At 45.4% G+C, this 24,631-nt stretch overlaps 2 protein-coding genes across 2 annotated transcripts in view; one reads left to right on the top strand and one right to left on the bottom strand.

The window, feature by feature from the left end:
- Positions 1–5,947, bottom strand: part of DHX29 (DExH-box helicase 29) — a 36,796-nt gene extending 30,849 nt beyond the window's left edge. Inside the window, exons 1-4 of the mRNA XM_081089692.1 lie at positions 5,644–5,947; positions 3,379–3,452; positions 2,164–2,277; positions 638–767 (exon numbers count right to left, since the gene is read on the bottom strand). Coding sequence (XP_080945818.1) covers positions 638–767; positions 2,164–2,277; positions 3,379–3,452; positions 5,644–5,818 — 493 coding nt within the window. The 5' untranslated portion in view covers positions 5,819–5,947. The remainder of the gene's footprint in view (positions 1–637; positions 768–2,163; positions 2,278–3,378; positions 3,453–5,643) is intronic.
- A 67-nt stretch (positions 5,948–6,014) lies between these two features.
- Positions 6,015–24,631, top strand: part of MTREX (Mtr4 exosome RNA helicase) — a 53,423-nt gene continuing 34,806 nt past the window's right edge. Inside the window, exons 1-11 of the mRNA XM_081089693.1 lie at positions 6,015–6,421; positions 9,454–9,591; positions 11,412–11,478; positions 12,406–12,468; positions 13,205–13,317; positions 14,374–14,548; positions 16,596–16,686; positions 18,034–18,158; positions 19,128–19,226; positions 19,667–19,769; positions 23,761–23,892. Of these exons, the coding sequence (XP_080945819.1) occupies positions 6,294–6,421; positions 9,454–9,591; positions 11,412–11,478; positions 12,406–12,468; positions 13,205–13,317; positions 14,374–14,548; positions 16,596–16,686; positions 18,034–18,158; positions 19,128–19,226; positions 19,667–19,769; positions 23,761–23,892 (1,234 nt within the window). The 5' untranslated portion in view covers positions 6,015–6,293. The remainder of the gene's footprint in view (positions 6,422–9,453; positions 9,592–11,411; positions 11,479–12,405; positions 12,469–13,204; positions 13,318–14,373; positions 14,549–16,595; positions 16,687–18,033; positions 18,159–19,127; positions 19,227–19,666; positions 19,770–23,760; positions 23,893–24,631) is intronic.

Below are 24,631 nucleotides of genomic sequence, written 5' to 3'. Positions count from 1 at the left end.
TCTCACAAGCTCATTTGTGCCTAACTGGTCCCCATTCCTCTCTCACGAGCTCATTTGTGTCTGGCTGGTCCCCATTCCTGTCTCCCCAGTGTTGAGTGTCTGAGCCGTGATGGCATGATGGTGTGAGGGCGTGACGACCATTTGTGTATTAGCTCTTTATTATATAGGATCTTATAATTTTCACCCCTTGGTTGCTTGTTGTAGCACACAGCAATATCCTTCATGAGTCATACAAGTAATGTGCACTCCAGGTTCTCCCCTAAGGGTAAACCTTGACCCTCTCCTTAACCAAATATTACTTATCCAAGGCCAGATGGCCCTAATTTATAAACCAAAGCCAGGAGACCCAAAACCCAATAGGTCACAGACAGGCACACTTGGAGAATTTGTTGTATTAAGTGCATTGTAGCATGACTATCAACAATACACACAAAAATAATTTCTTCCTGCACAGACTACACCTCTAAGGAGAATATATCAAAAAGAATAAAAAAGAGTAAGACCATTTAAAAAATAAGTAATTATAACACAGTGAAAAACTTCTGATACAAGCCAAAAGCTTGATGCAAATATAAGGCATACTGAAAGTACTTCCAAGGTTTTAGAAACAGGAAGAGTTTTATGACTGTCTACTTACCATCGGGAAGGTTTAAGCAGAGCCAGTCCAGGGCCGAGTGCAGATCCCCTCCGTGTAACAGGGTGTTGGTCATGGCATCCTCAATGTCCTTCGTCTTAAAGGAAAATGCTTGCAGAGCCATGTATAAGTCCTACAAAAGGGAATGCAAAACTGTCACCGTGGCAATTTTCTTTCATTACTAATTCTATTTCCCCGTTCATTTTTATTTTTTAAGATGCGTTCCATTGATTTTTAGAGAAAGAGGAAGGGAGAGATAGAAATGGTGAGACCAAGCCCACAGCCCGGGCATGTGCCCTCACGGGATATCGAACCAGCAACTTCTTGGTCCCTGAGCTGATGTTCAACATCCGAGCCACACCTGCCGGCTCCGCATTCATTTTAACCTCAATCTCTGACACAATTGTAATTTCAAACACTTTTTCTGTTCTTTTCAACGGTAAGAATGAAATGTGCTCACTGTATGGAGAATTTGAGAACTATAAGTTTTAAAAGGGCTGGAGAAATTGCTGTTAGTCTCATTTTCTACAGACCAGAGGCCCGGTGCCTAAAATTCATGCACTGGAGGGCGGGGAGGGGGGTCCCCTCAACCTGACCTGCGCCCTCTCACAGTCCGGGACCCCTCGCTCTTTACTGCCCGCCTGCTCCCTGCTCCTTAGCGCTGCTGGGGAGGTGGGAGAAGCTCCCACCACTGCTGCTGTACTCACCAGCCATGAGCCTGGCTTCTGGCTGAGCGGTGCTCCCCGTGGGAGCGCACTGACCACCAGGGGGCAGCTCCTGCATTGAGCATCTGCCCCTGTGGTCAGTGTGCATCATAGCAACTGGTGTCCTGCCATTTGGTCAATTTGCATATTAGACTTTTATTACATAGGATACGTTTTGCAATATGTTTCCTTTCAGTCATGTTTCTATTATTTTGTAAAAACAAATTTCACTTAACATTATAACATAAGCATCATCTTCCCCCGTCAGCAGAAACTCTTCACCACTTCTAATTACACAACATTGCACTGGGAAGATCTGCCCTAATGTGATTATGCGCCTTCCCATCGGTGACCAGTTAGGGTGCTCTCGTTCTCCCGCGGCCGTGCGCCCGTGAACATGTTCACTCGTGAAGGAAAGCATCATGTCCTTCGAGAGCATAACCTCACAGCTGGACAGACCGGGGTTCCCACCCAGATGCTGTTTGCCTGCTACTTACTAATTCACCGCAGGCCCTAACTTGGGCCAGCTTTCCACGCTCCACTTCTTCACTGGAAAGTGGGCAACAGATCTTCTGGGACTGCAGAAAGTGTAAGGAAAATGCCCACAGGATGTAATACATAACTCTGAGAGGTTTGGTTCTCATATCATCATTTTAATGTGCACATCTGTGTCTCACACCATTCTTTCCCTGCTCTTGGAGGTAGAAATGATGTATATGAAATCTCCATGGAAATGGAAAAAGTAATTTTACCTCGTATGTGATGCTGTCTTAAAATGCTTCACTAAAAATAAGGAACTTAAAAAAAGTTTGCCTGTAAAAATACCTGTAATTTTTTGGCAGTAAGTCTTCCAGAAATCACTCCCTTGCCATTATTTTGCTTTTTATGCTCATTGATCACTCCAATAATTCTTTGTTCTAGTTTGTTATTAATCACCACCTGTTGATGCCAAGAGATCATATTAATTAGAAGCTAAATTATGAAATCACATTTAGTAACTAAATAATTTGAAGCATATCACAGTTTTCTATATTCCTGCCAATCAAGGCCAAACTTCCAGCTAAAATCAGATATAGTGATTATTATATTTCAGACTACCATTCACCAGACAACATTCCTGTCATACACTGAAGAAAAAATGGGATATGCAAAAAGCAACACTGTCCTTGGACCCCCCTGGGACTCTATTCCTCAGATTCCGCACCGTCTTCAACACGCTGCATCAGCATCCTTGGTTGGAGCCCAGGACTCTGCCTTAACGCAAACCAGCCCAACCACGGCCTGAAGGAACAGAGGCCACACTAAAAGGGGGGGAGGCACAGCCGTAAAAGTCAAATCTGTATAACGGTAAGTTGGTTACAAGTTCTTTTGGCTGCTGGAGTTTGATTCCTATGTTTTCCTTTTAGCCATTAAATCCTTTGTTGCGTCCATACTTTTAACCTAAGAGTGCACATGCATCTACCTACAAAAATCCCCCCTCTTTATGACATCTTTACTGAATGCCTACTGCGACTTAAGCACAAAACTATGCTTCAGGAATCTAGAATAGCACAGGAAACATACATAAAGAGAAGCTGTGACCCAGCACGGCAATCATTAAAAAAGACATGTGGAGTGCTGATAAAACCACCAAGGAAGTCAACCTGGTGCCTTAGAAAGGGCTTCACCAAGGTCACAGACGTGACAAATGCATTTTAGGCAGAGCCCACGGCAAAAGCCTGCAGTTAAAAACCATGTGGGATTTGGGGGAACGTGAGATGGGAACTCATGTCTGCAGTGAAGAGGAGGGAGAAGGTACACTGAGCCAGGTTGGAAAGGATATGCTATGCTTAGGAGTTTGCACTCATCCACCCTTGTTTAATTTTTTACTGGCTTTCAACACACGTGTATGATTTACTTTATTTAGTATAGATACCAGCTAGTGTACTATTTATAAAAATGTAAAATATCCATCTTTTCCTCCTATTTAAGAATATATATATATATATACATATATATATGGGATTATTTCTTGAAGTAACTCAAAACCTTGGTACTTACTTTCAAAATAGATTTATCCAAATTTGCAGGACCACCAGACTCATTTGCAGAATTAAAACTATAAATTTTCGGACCTGTATATAACAGAGAATAAACAGTCAAGGCAATTTAATGATTAATATTCATTACACTATTTTCCCTATAAAGGTTGCTAAATATTATTTGATTTTAGCTTTTTCTCTTCTTCACCAAATAATTTAATCTAGAAATGAACAATATTCCCTCGAAGTTTTCAAAAACATTTTGCCAATTAGCATTTCCTAGGTTAATCACTTTCCCATAAAGTAAGAATCCTGCAAGTGTTTTAGATTAAATCTATCTTTATCTTGTTATTTAAAAAATTAGACGCTTTTGTGCCTGGAACTTAGCTGAAGTAAGGCCTGTCAGAGGACATTCGAGTCCTGGCAGAGAAGATGGGTGTGATTCAAACAACAATGACACATGGAAGATGGGTGGGTACAGGAAGAATTCAAAAGGGAATGGACCTCTGGGGTGGGCATAGAGGACTCTGTAGACAGCGTTAGGGATAGATGGCATTCCGTTTAGAGAAAACGGCAAGAATAAACACAGGGAGCAGAAAGCCTACAGCGGGACACAGCAATTCGTAGAAACGCGGGCGGGCCCTGGAGGACGGCCCAATGGTCCGGGCTTTACCACGTCCCTGAGGGTGCTATGCGGGAGAGGAATGCCACGGTCCCAGCAGCGTTTCTGAGATCACTCTGCCGCTTGCCTCGGGACAGACGGGAGGAAAGAGGAGAGCCAGACCGCCGGCTCCGCGAGAAGGCTCGGCTGGGCTGCAGGAGCGCAGGAGTGCCTGGACTGAGGGTGCAGCGTGCAAAGGGACAGGGACAGGGACAGGGACAGGCATGGTGGGAGATGCGCCCCTGGAGACGGCGGGGCCTGGCAGCAGACGGCATGAGGCAGCCAGGAAGGCATCGCCTGTCACTCCCGATGCCGACTCAGAGGCGCATGGGAGTCGGAGGAGCGGGCCTGCGAGGTCTGAGGAGCCTGCAGGGCAGGGCCACACGGTGCCAGTCCATGCTGGTGCCAGTCCATGCCGGTGCCAGTCCATGCAGACACGGCCGACCTGAGCTTGGAGAAGAGAGGAGTGGACGCGAGCCCGGGAGTCACCTACAGAGGAGCAGGCAGACAGCCTGGAAGGAGATGCCCCTCCCAGAGGGAGGTGGACAGGAACCACACGTCAGCCCGGGCCGGTCTGAGGGGCAGGCACCGCCACCGCTTTGCATTAAAAGCGACAACGCGCGGCGGGGCCAGGAATTACCGCCCGCCCTCCAGGGGGGTCAGCGCCCGCCTGCCCCTGCGGTCCCTCCTTCTCGGCCACGCTGACGGGCGAGCTCCTAAGGCCCCGCTCGTCCCTGGCTCGGGGTCTCTGGGACCGGGGACCGTGTCCTTGCCGCCGCCAGGAACCCCGCGCCGGCCACGCTGCAGAGGCCGCACCTGGACATCCTCCCGGCTCAGCTTCGAGTCCCTTTCCCACCAGCCATCGCCCCTGCCCTCTGCGGGGCCATTCCGTTACCGCGCGAAGGTCTGTCCCTTCGCTTTGCTTTTTAAAAAACATGTTTCTATTGACTTTTAGAGAGAGGAAGGGAGAGGGATAGAGAGAGAGAGAGAGCATCGTAGATGGTCTGCCCCCCCGCACGCCCCCTGCTGGGGATCGAGCCTGCAACCGGGCACCAGGCAATCCCACCGGGCACCGGGCAACCCGACCGGCGACCTCAACTCCCGAGCCACGGGGCCCGGCCCCTCCGCCATCTCCAGGGCACATCAGCTCTGCAGCCGGGGTCCTGTGACTCCCATCGCACTGGCCAGCTAGCTCCCTGAGCGGCGGCGTGGCCCTGGGCGCACCCCCTCCCTCACGGCGGGAAGAAAGGCGGCAGGTAGGGGTCCGGTAACGATGCGTGGACACCGGGGCCGGCCATCCGCACGCCCCGCGCGAGGCGGAGTCCAGCCCGCGGGCCGTTCCCCCGCCGGCGCGTCAGCGGCACCCGGTCCTCACTAAGCCTCGCTTTCCCGGGACACGTGGCGACGCTGCGCGTGGCTGGACTCGCCGGGAGCAGCCGGTGGAAGGACGAGGCCCCGGGGCCGGTGCGGAGGCGGGCTGATGCCACGGCCGTTCTGTTCCCGGGAGGAGAGCACGGGGTGGACGGCGGCCATCGGGGCTCGGGGCGCGGACGGCTCAGGCCGACCTAACAGGGCTGTGGAACCCGGGTCTGCGCGGGCGCCCGCGCCGCCGGCCGCTCGTACCTGGCCTGACGCGGGGCTCCCGGGGACCGGCGGCGGCGGGCGGCCGGGCCACCGGCTTCTGGGTCTGGGCCTCGGCGGCGGCGCCGGCCTCGGCGGCCTTAGCTCTCGAGGCGGACACGGCGGCCCGCACCGCCGCGGCGCCCGGCGCCTTGTGCTTCTTGTTCTTGCCGCCCATGTTGCAGCGCCGGCGGCAGACGGCTCCCGGTGTTGGCCCGGCGCCCTCGGCACAGTCCCGGAGCCTCTTCACAGCGCCCGGGCCCCGCGCGGCCAGCGGGCGTCCTCCATCCGGGCGTCTCACGGGCGCCGCCTCGGGATTGGTCCGTCGCACGGAGGCCCCGCCTCCTCGTCCCGCCCCGCCCCTTCGTCCCCGCAGCGTGACAAGCTCGCTGCAGCCACCGCGCTACCCACCCGCTAGTGGTCGGAAAGGGAGAGAAGATCCCAAAGGTTGGGAAGGAAGGAAAAGGAAAGAAAGTTCCTAAGGGCAGGAAAGGAAGGGGAAGTCGGAGAGAGAAAAGAGAGAGGTCTCGCGGTGGCTGCTCGACTCGACCACTTTTGACTCCCGCGGGCCACCGTCGAGGCCTCCAAGCGTCACGGCCGGCGTGGGCGCGAAGCATTGTGGGTAGCAGCGGGTCGGACTGCATCTCCGGAAGATGGCGGACGCCTTCGGGGATGAGCTCTTCAGCGTGTTCGAGGACGACTCCGCCGCTGCGCCTGGAAGCAGGAAGGACAAGGACAAGGGGACATGGAAGGGGCCTCCGGGGCCGGCGGAGAAGGCCGGGTAGGCGACGGGGCCAGCGTGCTTTTTCCTCTCTCCGCGCCGAGAGAGGAAACGCGAGCCCCTTAAACGGCCCGAGGACGCGGGGTGTCCATTGAGTGGCCTCGGGAGGTGGGGGGGTTCGAGGACGGTGTTGAAGAGGGAGGAGCATGCGGTCCGGAGCGGGGTCCCGGGGTCCCCGGGGTGCGCAGGCGCGTGGGCTCCGGCGGCTCTGGGCCGCGCGTGGCTGCCTCTCCCGGTGTCTGCGCCGCGGGGGGCGCGGGCGGGCGGGCGGGCGGGCGAGGTCCGGTCTCGGGCTGAGCAGCACCGGAACCGCGCCTGGCGGGAGTAAAGGGTCACGAAGCGTGGAAAACCCGACGTGGGTGGCCTGGCAGGGGGAAGGGACGGCAGCCGCGGGAAAGGGGAGAGAAACGTGCCGGCCCACCCCCGGGGCTGGTCACTGCGGTGGTTCAGTGACCGTCGGCGTAGATAGAGCGCCTGACGGCGCAGATCTTCAAAGGTTGGCCGCCGTTGGGTTTGCTAAGGAAATCCTAAGGAAAGTGCCCGTCCCGCCCGGGTGTGTCCGCTGGCGGCACGATAGCCAGCGGGGTCGTGCCCTGTGGAACCAGGGAGCGGGAGCATGGAGCCATGGGGTGTCCCTCGGCCGCTTGGTCCGCGTCGGGTTGAGGACCTGGTGCCGCGGGGGCGGGGAGCACCGTCACCAGCCATCCGGGGAGTCAGCCATCCGCAGTAGGAACAGCCTTCTCTCCCGCCGGAGGGAGCGGGAGGGCTGGGGGGCTTTGCAGGGAACATGAGAACGGAGGACAGCCCCCCAACAATGATAATTCGTAGCTGCTGTAGCGTGAACGGGCCGCTGTGATACCATGCCGACAGCGCACATGCAACTTCCCACTCCCGTAAATACTGGGCTTCAGGCTGCAGCCGTTTCCACAGCCTTCCAAAGGGAAAGCTTGTAGGGTATGAAAATGACCCAATTTATTTTATTTATTTTTTTAAAAAATATATTTTATTGATTTTTTACAGAGAGGAAGGGAGAGGGGTAGAGAGAAACATGGATGAGAGAGAAACATCGACCAGCTGCCTCCTGCACACCTCCTCCTGGGGATGTGGCCGACCCAGGTACATGCCCTTGACCGGAACCGAACCCGGGACCCTTCAGTCCGCAGGCTGACGCTCTATCCGCTGAGCCAAACCGGCCAGGGCGAAAATAACCTAATTTACATTTTAGCTTTATCAGGACGTGTGAACATTAGGAGGGGAAGTATGTAAGGAAACGTAGAACGTTAGTAACTTACGGGGTTTTGTTCACGACCAGCTCTTCTGGATAGGTCTTGTCGTGTAGGTGTTTTTAGGAAAGAATCCAACTTGCCCGATTCCAAGTATTATATGTAACCAATACGTGTAGCGTGATTTCCATCAGATTTGTGTAACACAGGAGGGCAAGTCATGGAACTTAAGGGGGAATTATGTGTTTAACCAAGTGGGTAGTGTTCGTTTTTTACTTTAAAAAATGTATTTTCGTTGATTTGAGAGAGGGAGAGAGAGAAACATCAATGATGAGAGAGAATCATTGATCGGCTGCCTCCTGCACATTCCCTACCGGGGATTGAGCCCACAAACTGGGGATGTGCCCTGACGGGTTCCCCGGGAACTTCGTCCGCAGGCGGACACTCTATCCACTGAGCCAAACCGGCTAGGGCTGTGGGTAGTTTTAAAATAGAACTTTATGAGAATTGTCCAGAGAGGGAATAGTATGAAAGACTCCACAGACCCTTAGATCAGCTTCAGCAATGTCAACTTGTCGTCACCCTCTTCTCACACCCTTTTGTAAATCAGATGCTCCTCATCATGTTATTTCTCCTAAATATTTCAGTATGCATCTCTTTACTGATTTCCTTTTCTGACGTAACCATCATACCATTATTACACCCAACAACCTTTCAGTAATTCCTTAATGTCATTGAGTCTAGAGTGAAATTTTCAGTTATCGCAAAGGTTGTTTTTTTTGTTTTTGTTTTTTTGGTTGGTTTATTTGAATCAGAATCCAAAGTCCATGCACTATTTAGGTTGTTGGACCCCTTAAGACTTTACAACAGTCTCCTCATCTCTCCCTGCGCCATCAGCATGTGGTGGAGGACTGGTACGAGGAGAAACCGGTTTCTGTCCTGTTGTTCCCCACGTGCTGCGTTTGCTTCCCTGTCCTGCCGTCTAACGTCCTGAAGAATCACTGAACTGTCCTGTCCAGAGTCACACTGCCTGATACAATAGGCAGCGCCCAGCAGTAGCTCTTGAGCACTGAAAATGTCTCCTGTCAGACTTGAAATGTGCTGTGAGTGTGACACACAGGGATTTTGAAGACCTAAGAAAACGTAAAATACCTCAATATTTTTTTCTCTGGATTATATATTGAAATGACAATACTTTATATATTAGGCTATATATTAGAATACATATTAGGCTAAAGGAAATAAAGTTGGTTTCTTTTAAAGTCTTTTAATATAGTTACTAGAAATTTAGAATTACAAGTGTAGCTTGGGTTATGCGTGTACTATAATAGGGCAAGGAACTTAATTACACTCAGGTTCAATTGTTTTAAATAAGAATTCTTAGTGGTGCTGTGTGCTTGGTTTCTATTGCATTGCATGATGTTCAAGCTTCTGGGTTGTGTCAGCCTGACTTCAGCATCTGTGATGATTGCCTAACTCCGTTATTTCACTAGTAGTTAAAAATGGTGTTTTTTCTTTTTATCATTTTTTTCTGCATTTATTACCTGGAATCCACCTATTAAAAAAAGATTCCCACATTCCCTCCTCAACTGTTTGCCTTGAAATACAGTTCATAGAAGAAAGGTAGGATAAATGCTTGATTCTTTCTCTAATCAGTTTTAAGAGAAATCAGTTGTATCCCGAGGAACTTCCGATGTTGACCAACATAGGCATCTAGTTATGTGTTTGGTTTCCTGATAAATTAATGGATTTTACCAAGTCACTCTTAACCAGTACTGCAGAATTCATTTTAAACCATTTACTTCTCAGGAAACGTTCTGATGGGAATTTACAATCCGAGTCAACCAGTGTTGGAAAAGCCAAGAGAAATGTGGATTTTGAAGGCACAGATGAACCCATTTTTGGAAAGAAGCCCCGGGTAGAAGAGTCAATAACTGAAGACTTAAGGTAGTGTTTCCATTGTCGTAAATGTTAGTAACTCGTAAGTTGGTAGTTGCATGAAGTTTTGAAAACTGCTTCCATGTTGATGAAAATGCATGCTGAGATAGAGAAATGAAGACATTCTTTTTGTAATTATAAAAGCATATAAATAGAGAACATTTAACTAAGTTTGGGGAAATGGAGTCAGTGTAGAGAAGATGTTTTAATACTTTAGAATGCAATTTTGAGAAAGAATGTTGAAGCCTGGTTTTTTTAAAAAAGAAGAAATGACATACTTCATTCATTAATGTCCCAAGAAGAGTGGAATAAAACTGATCCAAGAGAAGGAGTAGTGAGCAGGGACATTAGGAGGAGTTAGGTTTTCACTCTTGTGTGGAGCAGGAGCGTGGCTGTGAAGCAGGACTACTCTCACCCAGGGAGACCCAGGGAGACCCAGGGATGTCTGTGGCTGCAGTAGGTGCTATTGCTCTGATACTGAAAGTTGGAACTTTCTAGAAGTTGATGCCAATTTCTTAAGTAATCCACTTATTCCCCTGTGATGATCTTCATGGCTTTGCGTCTCTCCTTGTACATCATGTTCTAGCTTGGCACTACCATGAAGAGCTTACGATTTTTTTTTTAACCAGTTGGCTGGTAGTGTAGTTAGCAACAGTAGCTACTGTATATGGTGGTAGATGTGTCACTGAAATATTTAATGTACACTCTTTGCTCAAGCTAGTGGAATAGGTTAAAAAAATATAATTGGCAATTTAAAAAATCATTGTTGCCGAAACCGGTTTGGCTCAGTGGATAGAGCGTCGGCCTGCGGACTGAGGGGTCCCAGGTTCGATTCCGGTCAAGGGCATGTGCCTGGGCTGCGGGCACATCCCCAGTGGGAGATGTGCAGGAGGCGGCTGATCGATGTTTCTCTCCCATCGATGTTTCTAACTCCCTATCTCTCTTCCTTCCTCTCTGTAAAAAATCAATAAAAAAATATATTAAAAAAAAAAATCATTGTTGCTTATTGAAGTAACCCCTAGGGGGTTTTATCCAAAGCATGATTGTTGATTTAAAGTAAAAATCAGAAGTACAGTCACTAAGAGATTAATGAATCTAGCCCATCTATTTTCCATATGTGTAGCTTAGGATTTTGGTGAGAATAAGGAGCACTTCTGTAACATGCAGCAGCATCTGGGTTAGACTAGTTTATTTTGTACTTGCTGTCATGTGATGGTTTTTATAACCAGCTTTATGTCGAAGTAGTGACTGCTTTGTAGAGGTATTTTTTATTCAACATAGTTACTGGAACTAAGTCGTAATTCTTTGAATAAGCCACTTGGAAACTGTTCTGTATTTGTTAACTGATTATTTTGAATTCTCAGCATATATTTGAATAATGTGAAAAACTTGGAATATTCGAAATAGCCAAACCTTTTCCAATCGGGAATACTGTTAATTGGGCATTGTTATTTTCCTTAAGAGTGCCAATGGGAGGCTCACTATCTAATTATAGAAACACAAGAGGCCTGGTGCATGAAACTTGTGCACAGTGGAGGGTGGTGTTCCCCCCTTAGCCCATCCTGTGCCCTCTCGCAGTCCGGCTGCCCTTGGATGTCCGACTGACAGCTTAGTCGGATATCCTTAGCACTGCCGTGGAGGCCAGCTTCAGCTTCTGGCTGAGCGGCACTTCCCCTGTGGGAGCGCACTGACCACTGCAGGCAGCTCCTGCGTCGAATGTCTGCCCCCTGGTGGTCAGTGTGTGTCATAGCGACTGGTAGTTATTTAGCCTTTTATTATTTAGGATCATTTATTCTAAGGTAACTTTAACGTTTTTTTTTTTTTTTAAGCTTGGCTGACTTGATGCCCAGGGTGAAGGTGCAGTCAGTTGAAACTGTTGAAGGGTGTACACATGAGGTAAGTGCAGTGTCCATCAGTAGGTTGGTGTGATAAATGGGATTTTGCCTGGGGCAGTCTCGTGTGATGGTCAGCAAGCAGTTTGGCCTTGAAGGCTTTGGAAACAGTAAGGAGTTTCTGTGGAGTGGACAGTCTAGTGGAAGGACCTGGGGCCTTGTAGCCAAGCCTGAGCTCAGATCCTTGTACAGCACATTTTCTAACTACGTACAGTCTGATAAATGTCTTATTTATCTTTGTCATTGGTTTTTTAATTCATAAACTTGGAATAATGGAATTTATCTCACGGGGTGACTGTGGGATTCTATCAGAAAATTAGGAAAGGCACCCAGCACAGAGCAGGTGGTCGGTACACGTTCACTGCATTCTCCTGAGGTCAAGTTGCAGTGCCACTGCAGGTCACAGGCTCTTCCTGTCTTGCTCTGTGGCGTGTGTTGCAGTCTCATTGCTCTGCCACAAGGTGGTTTAAGTCTTGGGAATTTAGATATAATTGTGAACTGCTCTCCAGATCTTAATCTTCACTGGAGGGAAATTTTCTGTTCCAGGAAATAGAAAGCATTATTTTATTCCACATAGTTTTCTTTCATACAGTGACATCCCCTTTTTTGTCCATTCAGCTTTTTTGAACATTCATTAATGTCAGGCAATGCATAAGAAAGGCCCTAGACCTGAAAAACAGCTTCTTCAGGGAGACAGACTTAGAAGCTCCTGGTTACATTGTCATTAGGTTAAACACTGGCAGAGGTTTTTGAGTGTTGTAGCGTTAGCATTTTGACTTGTTCTTAAAGGCAGTGACTTAGTTTCAGTGTCCAGAACTGTCAAACACTAGTTCATCACCTTTATTTTTCAAACCATCATTGGTCATGGAGTGCTGAGTGCATCAATTCTTAAATAGTAAGTTGGTGATTTATCTCTTTATTTCTACATCAGGTTGCACTTCCTGCAGATGAAGATTATATACCACTTAAACCACGAGTTGGAAAAGCTGCAAAGGTCTGTACTTTGGGCAATAACAGTTTTTAAAGTTTTGTGACTCTCTTTTTCCTAAAATATCTTGAAGATAAATTCTTTCAAGTGAGATTTTTATGCACTGTAGTGTATATATACTAAGAAGCAGCTACCTGAAATTAAATACAGTGAGAACTGAATCAGTAAAAAACATGCTGAGAGCCAAGCATCATGTGATGACATTTTAAAAAATTAATGGTTCTCAACCTTTTTAAAGAATCTCATGCAAATGACCAGTCTTTCTCCAGAAAACAATGCACGTGTGCAGTGAGCTTTGCCTGTAGTTTTAGAAGTTTAACAGCTTCCTGTAAAACCTCTGCTGAGAGTGCTAGTGAGGAACTTCACTGTCCAGGGCCCCGTTTCCATCTGTGAAAGAAGAGAAAACGTAGCTAGGGTTGTTGTGAGTGTTAGTAACGATGCATGGAAATATGCCGCAAAACGCCTGGCACAGAGCATGTCCTTGATACAAGTAATGTTTAGTATATTTCAAGGAATGTAGCGTACATGTAAGCACATGACCATATTTGGAAGATGGCACAGCAGAATTAACTTCTGTGCTGTTACTTTTTTTACTCTTCCTCTAGTGGGTGGTATATATCCTAAATACATAGAATCATAAAGAAATCTTCTAGAATGCTACTGAGGATAATGTCTCTTGATTTGAAGTCTGCTCTGTGGCTAGAATTTTCATATGGATGTTAATCTGTGTGTATTTTTATAGGAATACCCGTTCATTCTTGACGCTTTTCAGAGAGAAGCCATCCAGTGTGTTGACAATAATCAGTCTGTTTTAGTGTCTGCACATACATCAGCCGGGAAAACTGTTTGTGCCGAGTGAGTAGCTTTCTCTATGTGACGTTTAGGTCTGTTGATACATGTAGGTGCTTCTGTGTTGGTACGTAGACATTTCACAGGTGTCGATCTTGTTGGATAGCCTGTCATCACTATGTAATGCTCTTTAAGCTCTTACTGCAGTCTGTGTTTAACTGTAGTTAGTCTGACTTACTAGTAAGTATTGCTCCCCATGATTTTCAACCCAGGACTGACTTGGTAACTCTTACCTGTGGGGAAAGACTATATGTGGATTAACTTACCTGTGAAACTCAAAAGAAGAAACAGCATTTTCCAGTGTTTTCTAATTGTTCATACTCTATATTTATAAACCGACAGGCAGAGGCTCTGAACTTCTGGAGGCCCACTTATAGGACCAAAGGCTATTTTGCTTACAAGAAATAGGGTAACCATGAATAATCCATTGGTATTAGTAATTAAGTTACATTCATTCCAACACCAGAGGTAAAATTCTTTTTGTTTTAGATCACTACAATTTAGGTTTATCATAATAGTAACTAGAGGCCCGCTGCACAAATTTGTGCACAATGAAAGGAAATTAATTGGAAGAATTATCTTAGAGGCCAGGGAGGGACCACAGGAGGTTGGCTGGCCTGGGAGGAACCATGAGAGGGCTCCAGGGGGTGTCCGGCCCGTCTCACCCAGTTCCAATCTATGGACCCCAGCACCAAGCTAACCTACCGGTCAGAGCTTCTGCCTCCTGGTGGTCAGTGCGCATCATAGCAACTGGTCTAATGAACTCTCGGACACGTAGCATATTAGGCTTTTATTATATAGGATTATTACTATAACAGTTTGTCGATAGCAAATAAAAAAAGATTAATGTTTTGGAAAGTCAATTTAGGATAAATTATCAAAAACAGACAAGTTATATGCTAATAGAATTTTTTAAATCATTTTTTTGGTATTTTTTTATCATTTTTCCTTTTCAATTACAGTTGACATACATTATTATATTAGTTTCAGATGCACATAGTCATATACTTTAAAGAAAAGGCTTTGTAAATACTTTGTTCTTGTTTGCTTTCCCATTTTTAGGTATGCCATCGCATTGGCCTTAAGGGAAAAACAGCGTGTGATATTTACCAGCCCGATTAAGGCTCTGAGTAACCAGAAGTACCGTGAAATGTATGAAGAATTTCAAGATGTGGGTCTGATGACAGGAGATGTTACTATTAATCCTACAGCATCTTGTCTTGTTATGACCACAGAGGTAATTTATATGGTGCCCCATCTAATTTTTCATTTTTAATTTAATTAAAGTACCCAATTAGAACATCTAATATTTTATGATTTGCTCTATAGAAGTAAAGTATAATACTTTCTGAATAGATTTACTTGAAAGGGATAAATTTTATCTTAAAATGTTCTGATTGTATTAATATAGTTAAAAATTATCAATATTTATTATTTGTCATATAAGCTAGCTATAATTTTTTTCTCCACCAGGTGTTTTTAAAGGCTATTGTCAATGACAAAAATATTGATGGTGTTTTGTTTACATAGTTTCAAAGATTTGAATACATAGTTTTATATTAGATCTTCCTTCCATGTAATTTTTTCCTTCTGTTTCTGAATGTTGACACAAATAGGTAAATAACTGACTTTTTAAAAAGATGCCCAAATATGTTTAGTTTCTCCCATAATCACAGTTAAGTTTTGCATATACACACACAACTTCTTACATTTTGGACATAATTAGCTTTCTAAGTACTTTTATACATAAATTATATTCTTGTGCCCACAAGGGACAATAGAGCAGAAATTAGCTTCTAGTCTGCAGAGCCAGCCAGAAGCATTGCTCACTTTTCATTTTGGTGCCCAAAGTAGGTCTTATTTCCCACTCTCAAAACGTTCTGCCATTTGTGGATTTTTTTTAAACTCAAAACTCAGGATAATTGTTCCTAGAAAGTATCCTTATTGTGAGATGAGGCAGAAAAAAATGGGTAAACAGTATGAGATCTGGTGTGTTGGATAGGTAACTTTCTTTTAAATATATTTCTTTATTGATTTCAGAGAGGAAGGGAGAAGGAGAGAGAGAGAGAGAAACATCAATGATGAGAGAAAATCATTGATTGGCTGCCTCCTGCACACCCCCTACTGGGGAATGAGCCCACAGCCCAGGCATGTGCCCTTGGCTGGAATCGAACCCGGGACCCTTCAGTCCACAGGCTGACGCTCTATCCACTGAGCCAAGCCAGCTAGGGCTGGATAGGTAACTTCCAGTCGCTCGATCAGAACAGCTAGAGCACTGCACAGCACTGCTGCTCTAAGTCCATGTATTCTTCTAAATTCTGCTCCACTACGAACAACTGTCAGGGCAGGTTCCTCCTCACACCATGCCCATTGCACTAACTGTTGGGGCCAAGCCCCTCTGCCAGGCGCTGAACCTTCTTGACGCCTGGTATAGACAGAGAAGCCATGAGAAATTGTGGGTATGTAAGAATGAGTCTTTATTGTAGAAGCCCGTGGCCATAGCCATTAGACAAAACAGCTCTTCACAGCAAAGTTCCATTCAGGCAGCTGTACACCGGCTGGTGAATATGTATCTGTCCTACATAGTAGCATTAATCTCTGTGCCCACAGCTATTATCTGAGCAGCCGCACGCTGCCTCTAGACCGCTTGCTTTACATAGCAACAGTACCTGAGTGCTCCCGTAGAGCTGCAGCCTCGGTAGCCTCTCCAGCCTCTCTGGCCCAGCAGCTCTCCTTTCTCCCCTGCCCAGCACACTGGCTGGTCAATAACATGTATTATACTCCTTAGACAGAGAAGGCCAGTGGCCAGCAATGTCATCAGTCATTTGGGCTATAGAAGGGCACGGTGTACCAGGAGATCGCTGTGGCTTTGCAGCTCTTACCGTATCTTAGTCTTGAACATTCTGATGAAGATTCCCATTTTCAGAGTGGCCTTGGCCATTCCGGTGTACTAGCAACAAGCCTTTCGCCCTCTGAGTGGCCTGGACTGTCTGGGGCCTCTGGCATGGTTCCCACACTCTACATAAGGAAGGGGCTTCACATTTGGGATATGGCAAGGTGGAGGTGATTATAATTCTCTTCATGTATTCTATCTGAGTACTAGATGTTGAAAAGTCATTTATTTTGGTTTTATGAAAAAAGGAATTTACATAATTTATGGAATAGATTTAAAATATGTGTGTGTAACTTCCTAAAATTAGTTTCCATTAAATAAGAATTTCCAAAATTTCTTTTTAGAAAGAACAGCTTTTTGTTATGCTAAATCTTTTATTTTGTTTCTTTAGATTTTGAGAAGTATGCTGTACAGAGGTTCTGAAGTTATGCGCGAGGTTGCTTGGGTCATATTCGATGAAATTCATTACATGAGAGATTCAGGTATACTCTGCTGTGGTGTTGAGATGTGTGTGCCATGTGTTTTCCTTAAGAATGGGATTAAGAATTTTGCTTTGGAAAAGCTTCTGGGTTGGAGAACATGGGGAAAGTAGGGGAGGGAGGGCATGAAAACTCCATGCCCTGTCCCACACACCTTGTCCCGTGTATTCCATCTGGCTGTTCATGTGTATCCATCATCGTAAACCGGTAAACCAAAAAGAAAATTGCTTTGATATTTCATGGGCTAGAGGTCTAGTAAACTCAATTTTTCGACAACATAATGTGATATTTCCAATGGGATCGCACTTACCTATAGCTTTTTAAATAGTAACTTTTTCTGAGTAAGAAAATGCAAATTCAAATAAAACAAATGAAAGTCAATTCAAACTAGCTTGCTTTTCAAATATAGAGCTCTCTAGTTAATGTTAAATTCTAGCCAGAAAATTCTTTCTCGATTTTTTAAATTCTTTTCATTTTTTAAAATAAAATTAAGAAATATATGTTTATGGTACAAAATTGGGATTATGAAATAAAAATGATTAAAAGGAAACAATTATAAATATCTCTTGAACTGTCACACTACTATATTGGAAAAGGAAGTGTACTTGGAGTTTTGGATGGAACTGAGAGGGTGAATGTTAAACATTTAAAAGTTAAATGTTTCATCTGTACACACCTAACACTTGGTTATTAGTTCATCTAAAGCACTGGGTTGACCTGTACTTACATTGAAAATGAAACAATTGAAGAAATCATGTACCCTTTGAACATTTTACCCTTTACAAGTCATAGGCTTACGTTCTAAACAAAGTTGTTTTGGCTTTAAAATCATGAATGCTGTGTTTATTTATTTTAGGGGGAAACTCTCAAACTGATTTTCCTGGCTTTTTCCGTTTTAATAAAAACTGACTTAGAGTTTGCTGTCCATTATATCTGTCTTTTATCTCTAGAGATCATGGGTCATTTTGATGAAAGATGCCTATGGTGTGGTATAGGTGTTCTTTGAGATTTGTTGCTATAACTTTCTACAAGCCATTAAATTTTGCTTCCCAAAGTGAGATGGAGATGGTATTTCCTCTATCATGGGAATCGCGTTAGGCTCTTTGAAAAGGTGCAGCCTGAAGCTGCCCTTCCCAGCTCATTTCAGTGATCTTTGTGTAACGTGGTTTGGCCTGCTCTCTGCTGGATAAATCACGGTGCACACGGAAGCAGTTGTCAGTAAGGGTCTGTGGTCAAAAGCATCCTGTGTAGAGTGGCCTGCGTTCCTGCTTTTTGAGCTCGGGAGACGATAGCTTTGGATTCTTGTCAGTAAAGTGACACTGAAATGCAGGGTATATCTGCTTTTTTCAGAGCGTGGTGTGGTGTGGGAAGAAACTATCATTTTGCTTCCTGATAATGTCCACTATGTCTTTCTCTCGGCTACTATTCCAAATGCCCGACAGTTTGCTGAATGGATTTGCCATTTACATAAGCAGGTACTGTCTTTTTTTAATGTCCTCAATATTTAGGATGTTATAAGCCAGCCTAACTGTGTCCTGTCCTTTGTTCTTAATGCCACCCAAATAAAGAAACTGCTCAAATCAAGCAAGCTTATTCAAAACGAACTGACTTAGCTTTTTCTAAGTGTGCATTCCTGAGTCCCATCTCGGACCCAGTATGTCAGTCAATGGGAGGAGGGTCTTGGAAGCTCCGCCTTCCCAAGCTCCCAGGTTGATCCTTATGATCTGCAGATTTGGAAATACTGGCATTTTGTCGTACAGTGAGCCAGGGGGCACAACTTCCTCCATGACCTTGATGCCAGGAGAAAGCTGGGCGTGTCCAGAGCATGTGTACCTCTCCTGTACACACAGTCAGACTTTTGACTTGGTCCTTTTGCTTTTCTAGTCCAACTAGCAGTGGCATAGGACCTTATAACAGGCATTTGTCCTGTGTCATAAACTCGCTCTCGGTTTAATTCTCCTGCCCTTATTTTTCCTTAAAATCTGTCATTTTGTGGCACTCATGTTGCTTCTGTAGGATAGAAACCCAGGGGTGTTCAGAGGAGCTCCGTCAACCTGCTGCTCTGCTGAGGCTCCCAGGGCTCCCAGGGCGGGGTGGGTGGGCAGAAAGGCCCCAGGACACCTCGGGAGCACTCAGTGTGACCACAGCCTGCTCTCCGGGAACAGGTGTCGGTGATGCTGGCAGCACGGGTCCAGGTGCCGATCCGAGGTCATTGTCGAAGCTGAAATCGAGTATTTGGCCTTGAGTAGGAAATGAGTAAAATTGAACAGATGGTTGTATAATTTGATCTAATTTTTCCACATTTTCCTCTTGCCTGGTTTTAAAGTGATATTTATAATTTTTTTTTTTCTTTTTGACATGTTCATGTCCCTAAGGTCAGATACATGGTGTTATTACTGAAGAATTAAAGTATTGTGTGTAATTGTGTTTCCTTCTCTTTGCAGCCTTGCCATGTCATTTACACAGATTACCGGCCTACTCCACTGCAGCACTACATCTTCCCGGCGGGGGGAGACGGCCTGCACCTTGTGGTTGATGAAAATGTAAGGGGTGACGGTCACTTTTGTGTCTGTAATTCTTCTAGAGAAGAATTGTGGAGACCCTTTTTTCCTTAAATAGTTTCACAGTCCGAAGTTATTGTTGGCTTTGCGTGCTCTGTGTGTGTGCTCTCAAACATGTTACTTAAGACTTGTGTTTCTCTTGTGCATAATTGCATCTCCCTCCTTCTCCAGTGTTTAAAATGCTTGGAGAATAGGGACGCTGGACATGTTTCCAATATCTTACGTTTTGCCTCTCCCAGTTTTAATACCTCTATTACCTTTTATTACCTCTCAGCTCACATTTTGAACTATTCTCATGGCCTTTGTTATAACTATTAATTACTAAGTTATTTTTATTTGAGGAAGCTTTGCTTTGAGTGTGAAAGATGTTTAGATTATGATTGAATGTTAGTGAAGAAACATAGAAAAACATCTGATTCCAGGGTGACTTCCGAGAAGATAACTTCAACACCGCAATGCAAGTTCTCCGCGAGGCAGGGGATCTGGCAAAAGGAGATCAGAAGGGTCGAAAAGGAGGGACAAAAGGTAATTTTGAACTTTGTTTTGAGATAATCTTACCTGTAAGTTGTAGTTTCAAATGACATTTAAAACTTTTTATTGAACGATTTTCCTCAGGAAGCTATGCAGTTCGATAACATGATGAAAGTGAATGGGTGAAGGTCGGTTTCTTTTTCTGCGTGTCCTGTATGGAAATGTAATTCACATCCTGTACAATTCACCCATTCAGTTGTCCAGATTCAGTGGTTATTAGTATAGAGTTATGCAACCATCATGGCATTTTTTTATTGAAATGTAATTCACCTGCCACAACTGTCACCATTTTTAAGTGTTCAGTTCAGTTGGATTTCATTATATTCACAAAGTTATACACTTAAAATGTTCCAGAGCATGTCCATCAGCTCCGAAAGAAACCCCATACCCATTGGCAGTCCTTTCTCATTTCCCCTCAGCCTCTTTCCCCTCCCTTATCCTTTGGTAATTTTTTTTCTTGGACGTTTCATATATGTGGTGTTTTGTAGTTGGCTGCTTTCACTTATGTTTTCAAGGTTCATCTATGTTATAGCATGTGTCAATACTTCATTCCTTTTTATATTCAAATAACAGTCCATTGTTATCCATTGATAAGTTGATGGATACTTGGGTTGTTTCCACGTAAAATTTTTTTTTTTTTTTTAAGAGAGAGGGTGGGAGGGGGAGAGAGAGGAAGAGAGGAAAGGAGGGAGGGAGTGGGGTGGTAGAGAGAGATTGAGATTTGTTTTTCCACTTATTGATGCATTCATTGGTTGCTTCTTGTATATGCCCAGACCGGAGATCAAACTCACAGCCTTGGCATATCAGGATGCTTCTCTAACCAACTGAGCTTCTGGCCAGAGCTATTTCCGCTATTTGGTTATTGTAAATGATGCTGCTATAATCATGTGTTCTTCGTTTTGTATGAACATGTTCTTTTTCGTGTACATCCCTAGGGATGGAATAGCTGAGTCACATGGTAATTGTTTAACCTGAGTAGCTCTCAGATTATTCTCCAAAGTGGCTGCACCATTTACATCCCATCTGAAGGGTATCGGGTTTCCATGTCTTCTACAACCTGCCGCTCCGCGGGTCTATTGGATTAGAGTCGTCCTAGGGGTGTGCGGTGGTATCTGACTCCCACTTCCATTGTAGCCAGTGGTGCTGAGTATGTTTCCATGTGCTCATTGGCCGCATGTATATCTTCTTTGGAGAAATATCTATTCAAATTCTTTACCCATTTTAAAATTATATTGTCCTTTTGTTGTTGAATTGTAAGAATTCTTTTTTTTTTTTTTTAATATTTTTTATTGATTAAGATATTACATATGTGTACCCTCTATCCCCCCTCTCCCCGCTCACCCCCTCACCCCCCCGTTGTCCATGTCCATTGGTTAGGCCTATATGCTTACATATAAGTCCTTTGGTTGATCTTTCCCCCTTGCCCCCACCCTCCCCTACCTTCCTTCCAAGGCCCGACAGTCCAATCAATGCCTCTCCGTCTCTGGATCAGTCCTTGTTCATCAGTTTATGTTGTTCATTATATTCCACAAACAAGTGAGATCTTGTGGTATTTATCCACTCTCCAGTTCCATCCATGCTGTGGCAAATGGTAAGAGTTCCTTTTTTCTTTTTCCTCTTCTTAAAGAATACCTTTCAGCATTTCATATAATGCTGGTTTGGTGGTGATGAACTCCTTTAGCTTTTTCTTATCCGTGAAGCTCTTTATCTGACCTTCCATTCTGAATGATAGCTTTGCTGGATAAAGTAATCTTGGTTGCAGGTTCTTGCTATTCATCTCTTTGAATATTTCTTGCCACTCTCTTCTGGCCTGCATGGTTTCTGTTGAGAAATCAGCTGACAGTCAGATGGGTACTCCCTTGTAGGTAACTGACTGTCTTTCTCTTGCTGCTTTTAAGATTCTCTCTTTATCCTTTGCTCTTGGCATTTTAATTATGATGTGTCTTGGTGTGGTCCTCTTTGGATTCCTTTTGTTTGGGGTTCTCTGCGCTTCCTGGACTTGTAAGTCCATTTCTTTCACCAGGTGGGGGAAGTTTTCTGTCATTATTTCTTCAAAAAGGTTTTCAATATCTTGCCCTCTCTCTCCTTCTGGTACCCCTATAATTCTGATGTTGGTACGCTTGAAGTTGTCCCAGAGGTTCCTTACACTATCTTCATATTTTTTGAATCTCTTTTCTTTTTTCTTTTTCGGTTGGGTATTTTTTGTTTCTTTGCATTTCAAATCTTTGACTTGATTCTTGGGATCCTCTTGTCTGCTGTTGGAGCTCTGTAAAGTATTCTTTATTTCAGTCAGTGTATGCATAATTTCTAATTGGTCCTTTTTCATGACCTCCATGGTCTCACCATACTCCTTGAGGGATTTATTAAATTTATCGGCGGTTTCCATAAAATTCTTGACAAACCTTATAAACGTGGCCTTGAACTCTATATCCAGTCGTCTGGCCTCCTCCGTTTCTGCCAATTGTGACCTGTTTCTTTGTCTCCGCATTTTGGCTGCTTCCCTGTGTTGATAGAGTGGCCTGCGCGCCAGGTGTCCTGTAGGGCCCAGTGGCTCAGCCTCCCCAGTTACCTGGGGTGGACACTCTTGGTGCACTCTTGGTGCCTCGCTTGTTGTAGGATCACTGGGAGGAATTGACCTCCAGGCCAATTGGCTGAGGGAAGCAGCTGTGTCTGAAGTGGGAGAATGGACCCCCTCTGACCACTGGGTACAGTGGCTCCTGGATCTAAGGAGGTGCTAATTCAGCCCCTGCCTGAGGCCTCACAACCGGGGCCACGAAGAGGCTCAGCTGTGAAGCAATGCAAGCCGCTGCGGGGCCTTGGGCCTTCTCTTGGAAGTTCCGGGTCTGGCTGGCCCGGCTGCAGTTAGGTAATTATCAGGTTGCAAAGTTCTGGGGCATTCACATGCAAAAGCCTCTGCCGCAGCCTGGGTGGGGCGGGGTCTCAGGGAGTCAAAGGGCGGGGAAAGAAGCAATGGCTGATTCTCCGCGCCTGGAGTCGCGCGTCTCAGTGTCCCGGCAATGGCTGCAAGCACCTCCGAGGAAAATCCGCCCCCAAGTTCGCCCGCTGCCGCCTGAGAGAGCAGCCTCTGCCCGTATGAGTCCTGGGTCCCCAGAGACTTCCCAGAACCGGAGTTCAGAGCAGTCGGGAGCTTGTGATTCAAAAAGACAGCCGCGTCCTCAGGTGCCACCCCCTTTCCGCGCGCGCGCGAGAGCGAGCCGCCGCCGTACCTCTGCACTCAGCCTCCGCAGCTCCTCTGGCTCTCAGCGTGCTTTTCTTTTCTTCTAGTTGTAGAAATTACACTCAGCCAGCCTTCCTGTTGTTTTGGACGATGTTTGCTCCGTCCTTTGGGCTAATTTTCAATTGTTGTGGGAGGCGACTATTTCCCGGTGTTTATCTATGCCGCCATCTTAGTTTTTTTTTTGTAAGAATTCTTTATATGTTCTGATACTAGACCCTTAGATCAGATAGATGATTTGCAAATATTTTCTCACTTACTTTGGGCAAGGGTTGTCTTTTCACTTTATTGTTGGTGTCTGTAAAGTATAAAATTATTAATTTTGATGAAATCCACTTATCTGTTATTTTCTTTCATTGCTTGTACTTTTGGTATATCCAAGAATGCCTTGCATAACCCCAAATCATGATGATTCACTCCTATATGTTTTTTAAAAATACATTTTTATTGATTTTGTGAGAGAGGAAGGGAAAAGGATAGAGAGACAGAGACATTGATGAGAGGGAAACCTTAATCAGCTGCCTCCTGTACGTCCCCTACTGAGGATCAAGCCCGCAACCCGGGCATGCGCCCTGACCAGGAATTGAGCCCCTGATCTCTTGGTTCCTGGGTCGACTTTCAACTGCTTAGTCATGGGCCAGGCTACTCCTATATGTTTTTAAAGAGTTTTATAGTGTTAGTTCTTATGTTTGGGTCTATGATCCATCTTGAGTTAATTTTTGGATTTGGTTTTATATACTCTTTTTGCAGGACCATCAAATGTGTTCAAGATTGTGAAGATGATTATGGAAAGAAATTTTCAACCTGTAATTATTTTCAGTTTCAGTAAGAAAGATTGTGAAGCCTATGCACTTCAAATGACCAAGTTAGATTTCAACACAGGTACTGTGTGATTTCAGCGTAGTTTTAATGTTAGTGGAAGGAATGTAAACACATCCCTGCCAAGGCATTGCATGCTGTATGTGGCGAGGATCTGCAGCTCACCTTACAGTTCAGCAGCAGGTGCTCAGCACATTTGTAGAGGCGGTAGGAGGGGATTGATCACATCTTTCCTCCTCTGTCTTCTTTGGTGGGAGGTGTAAGTACGTTGCTCTGCAATCCCAAGGTCCCTGCTACAGAGCATAGCCTGTGCCTCTGCTTCCTGCACAGCTCCAGGCGGTGCGGCCTCTGGCCTCTGTCCGACTGCGCGGGTGTTCTCCTCGCCAGGCCTCCTCCTGTGGAAGGCCCTGTGCTCTATCCTTCTAGAACTCCCAGCCGGAGCTACCTGACCTAAGTACCTTTTGAGTAAAGTAAGAGTACTTCTAGCGAGTTCATGTTCTTCTCATACATTAACTGTGCATGGAACTCGCTTGAAGTTACATAGCTAGGTAGTAGCACAACCTCGCCAAAAACGGTGGTGTGCGGAAACCCAGCCCAATTGTAATTCAGTTCTGCCTTTACTTACGTACTCCTGTACCGTGAGAAGTTCTTCACTCATCCAACATTGAATTTCAGTTGTGTTGTTTCCAAGACAGAAATAAACCCACCCACATTAAAGCTAGTTTTTACTTATCCATGGGCCAAAGTAACAAAGGAGAGATAACTAACCTCTTGAAGCCAATACAGCAGTCCTCCAGTAACG

Source organism: Myotis nattereri (genome assembly GCF_964212035.1).
Source record: "Myotis nattereri genome assembly, chromosome: 4".
In the NCBI taxonomy this organism is placed as follows: Eukaryota; Metazoa; Chordata; class Mammalia; order Chiroptera; family Vespertilionidae; genus Myotis; species Myotis nattereri.
The sequence above is the reverse complement of the archived record's forward strand: the minus strand, read 5'-3'. Positions and strand labels throughout refer to the sequence as shown.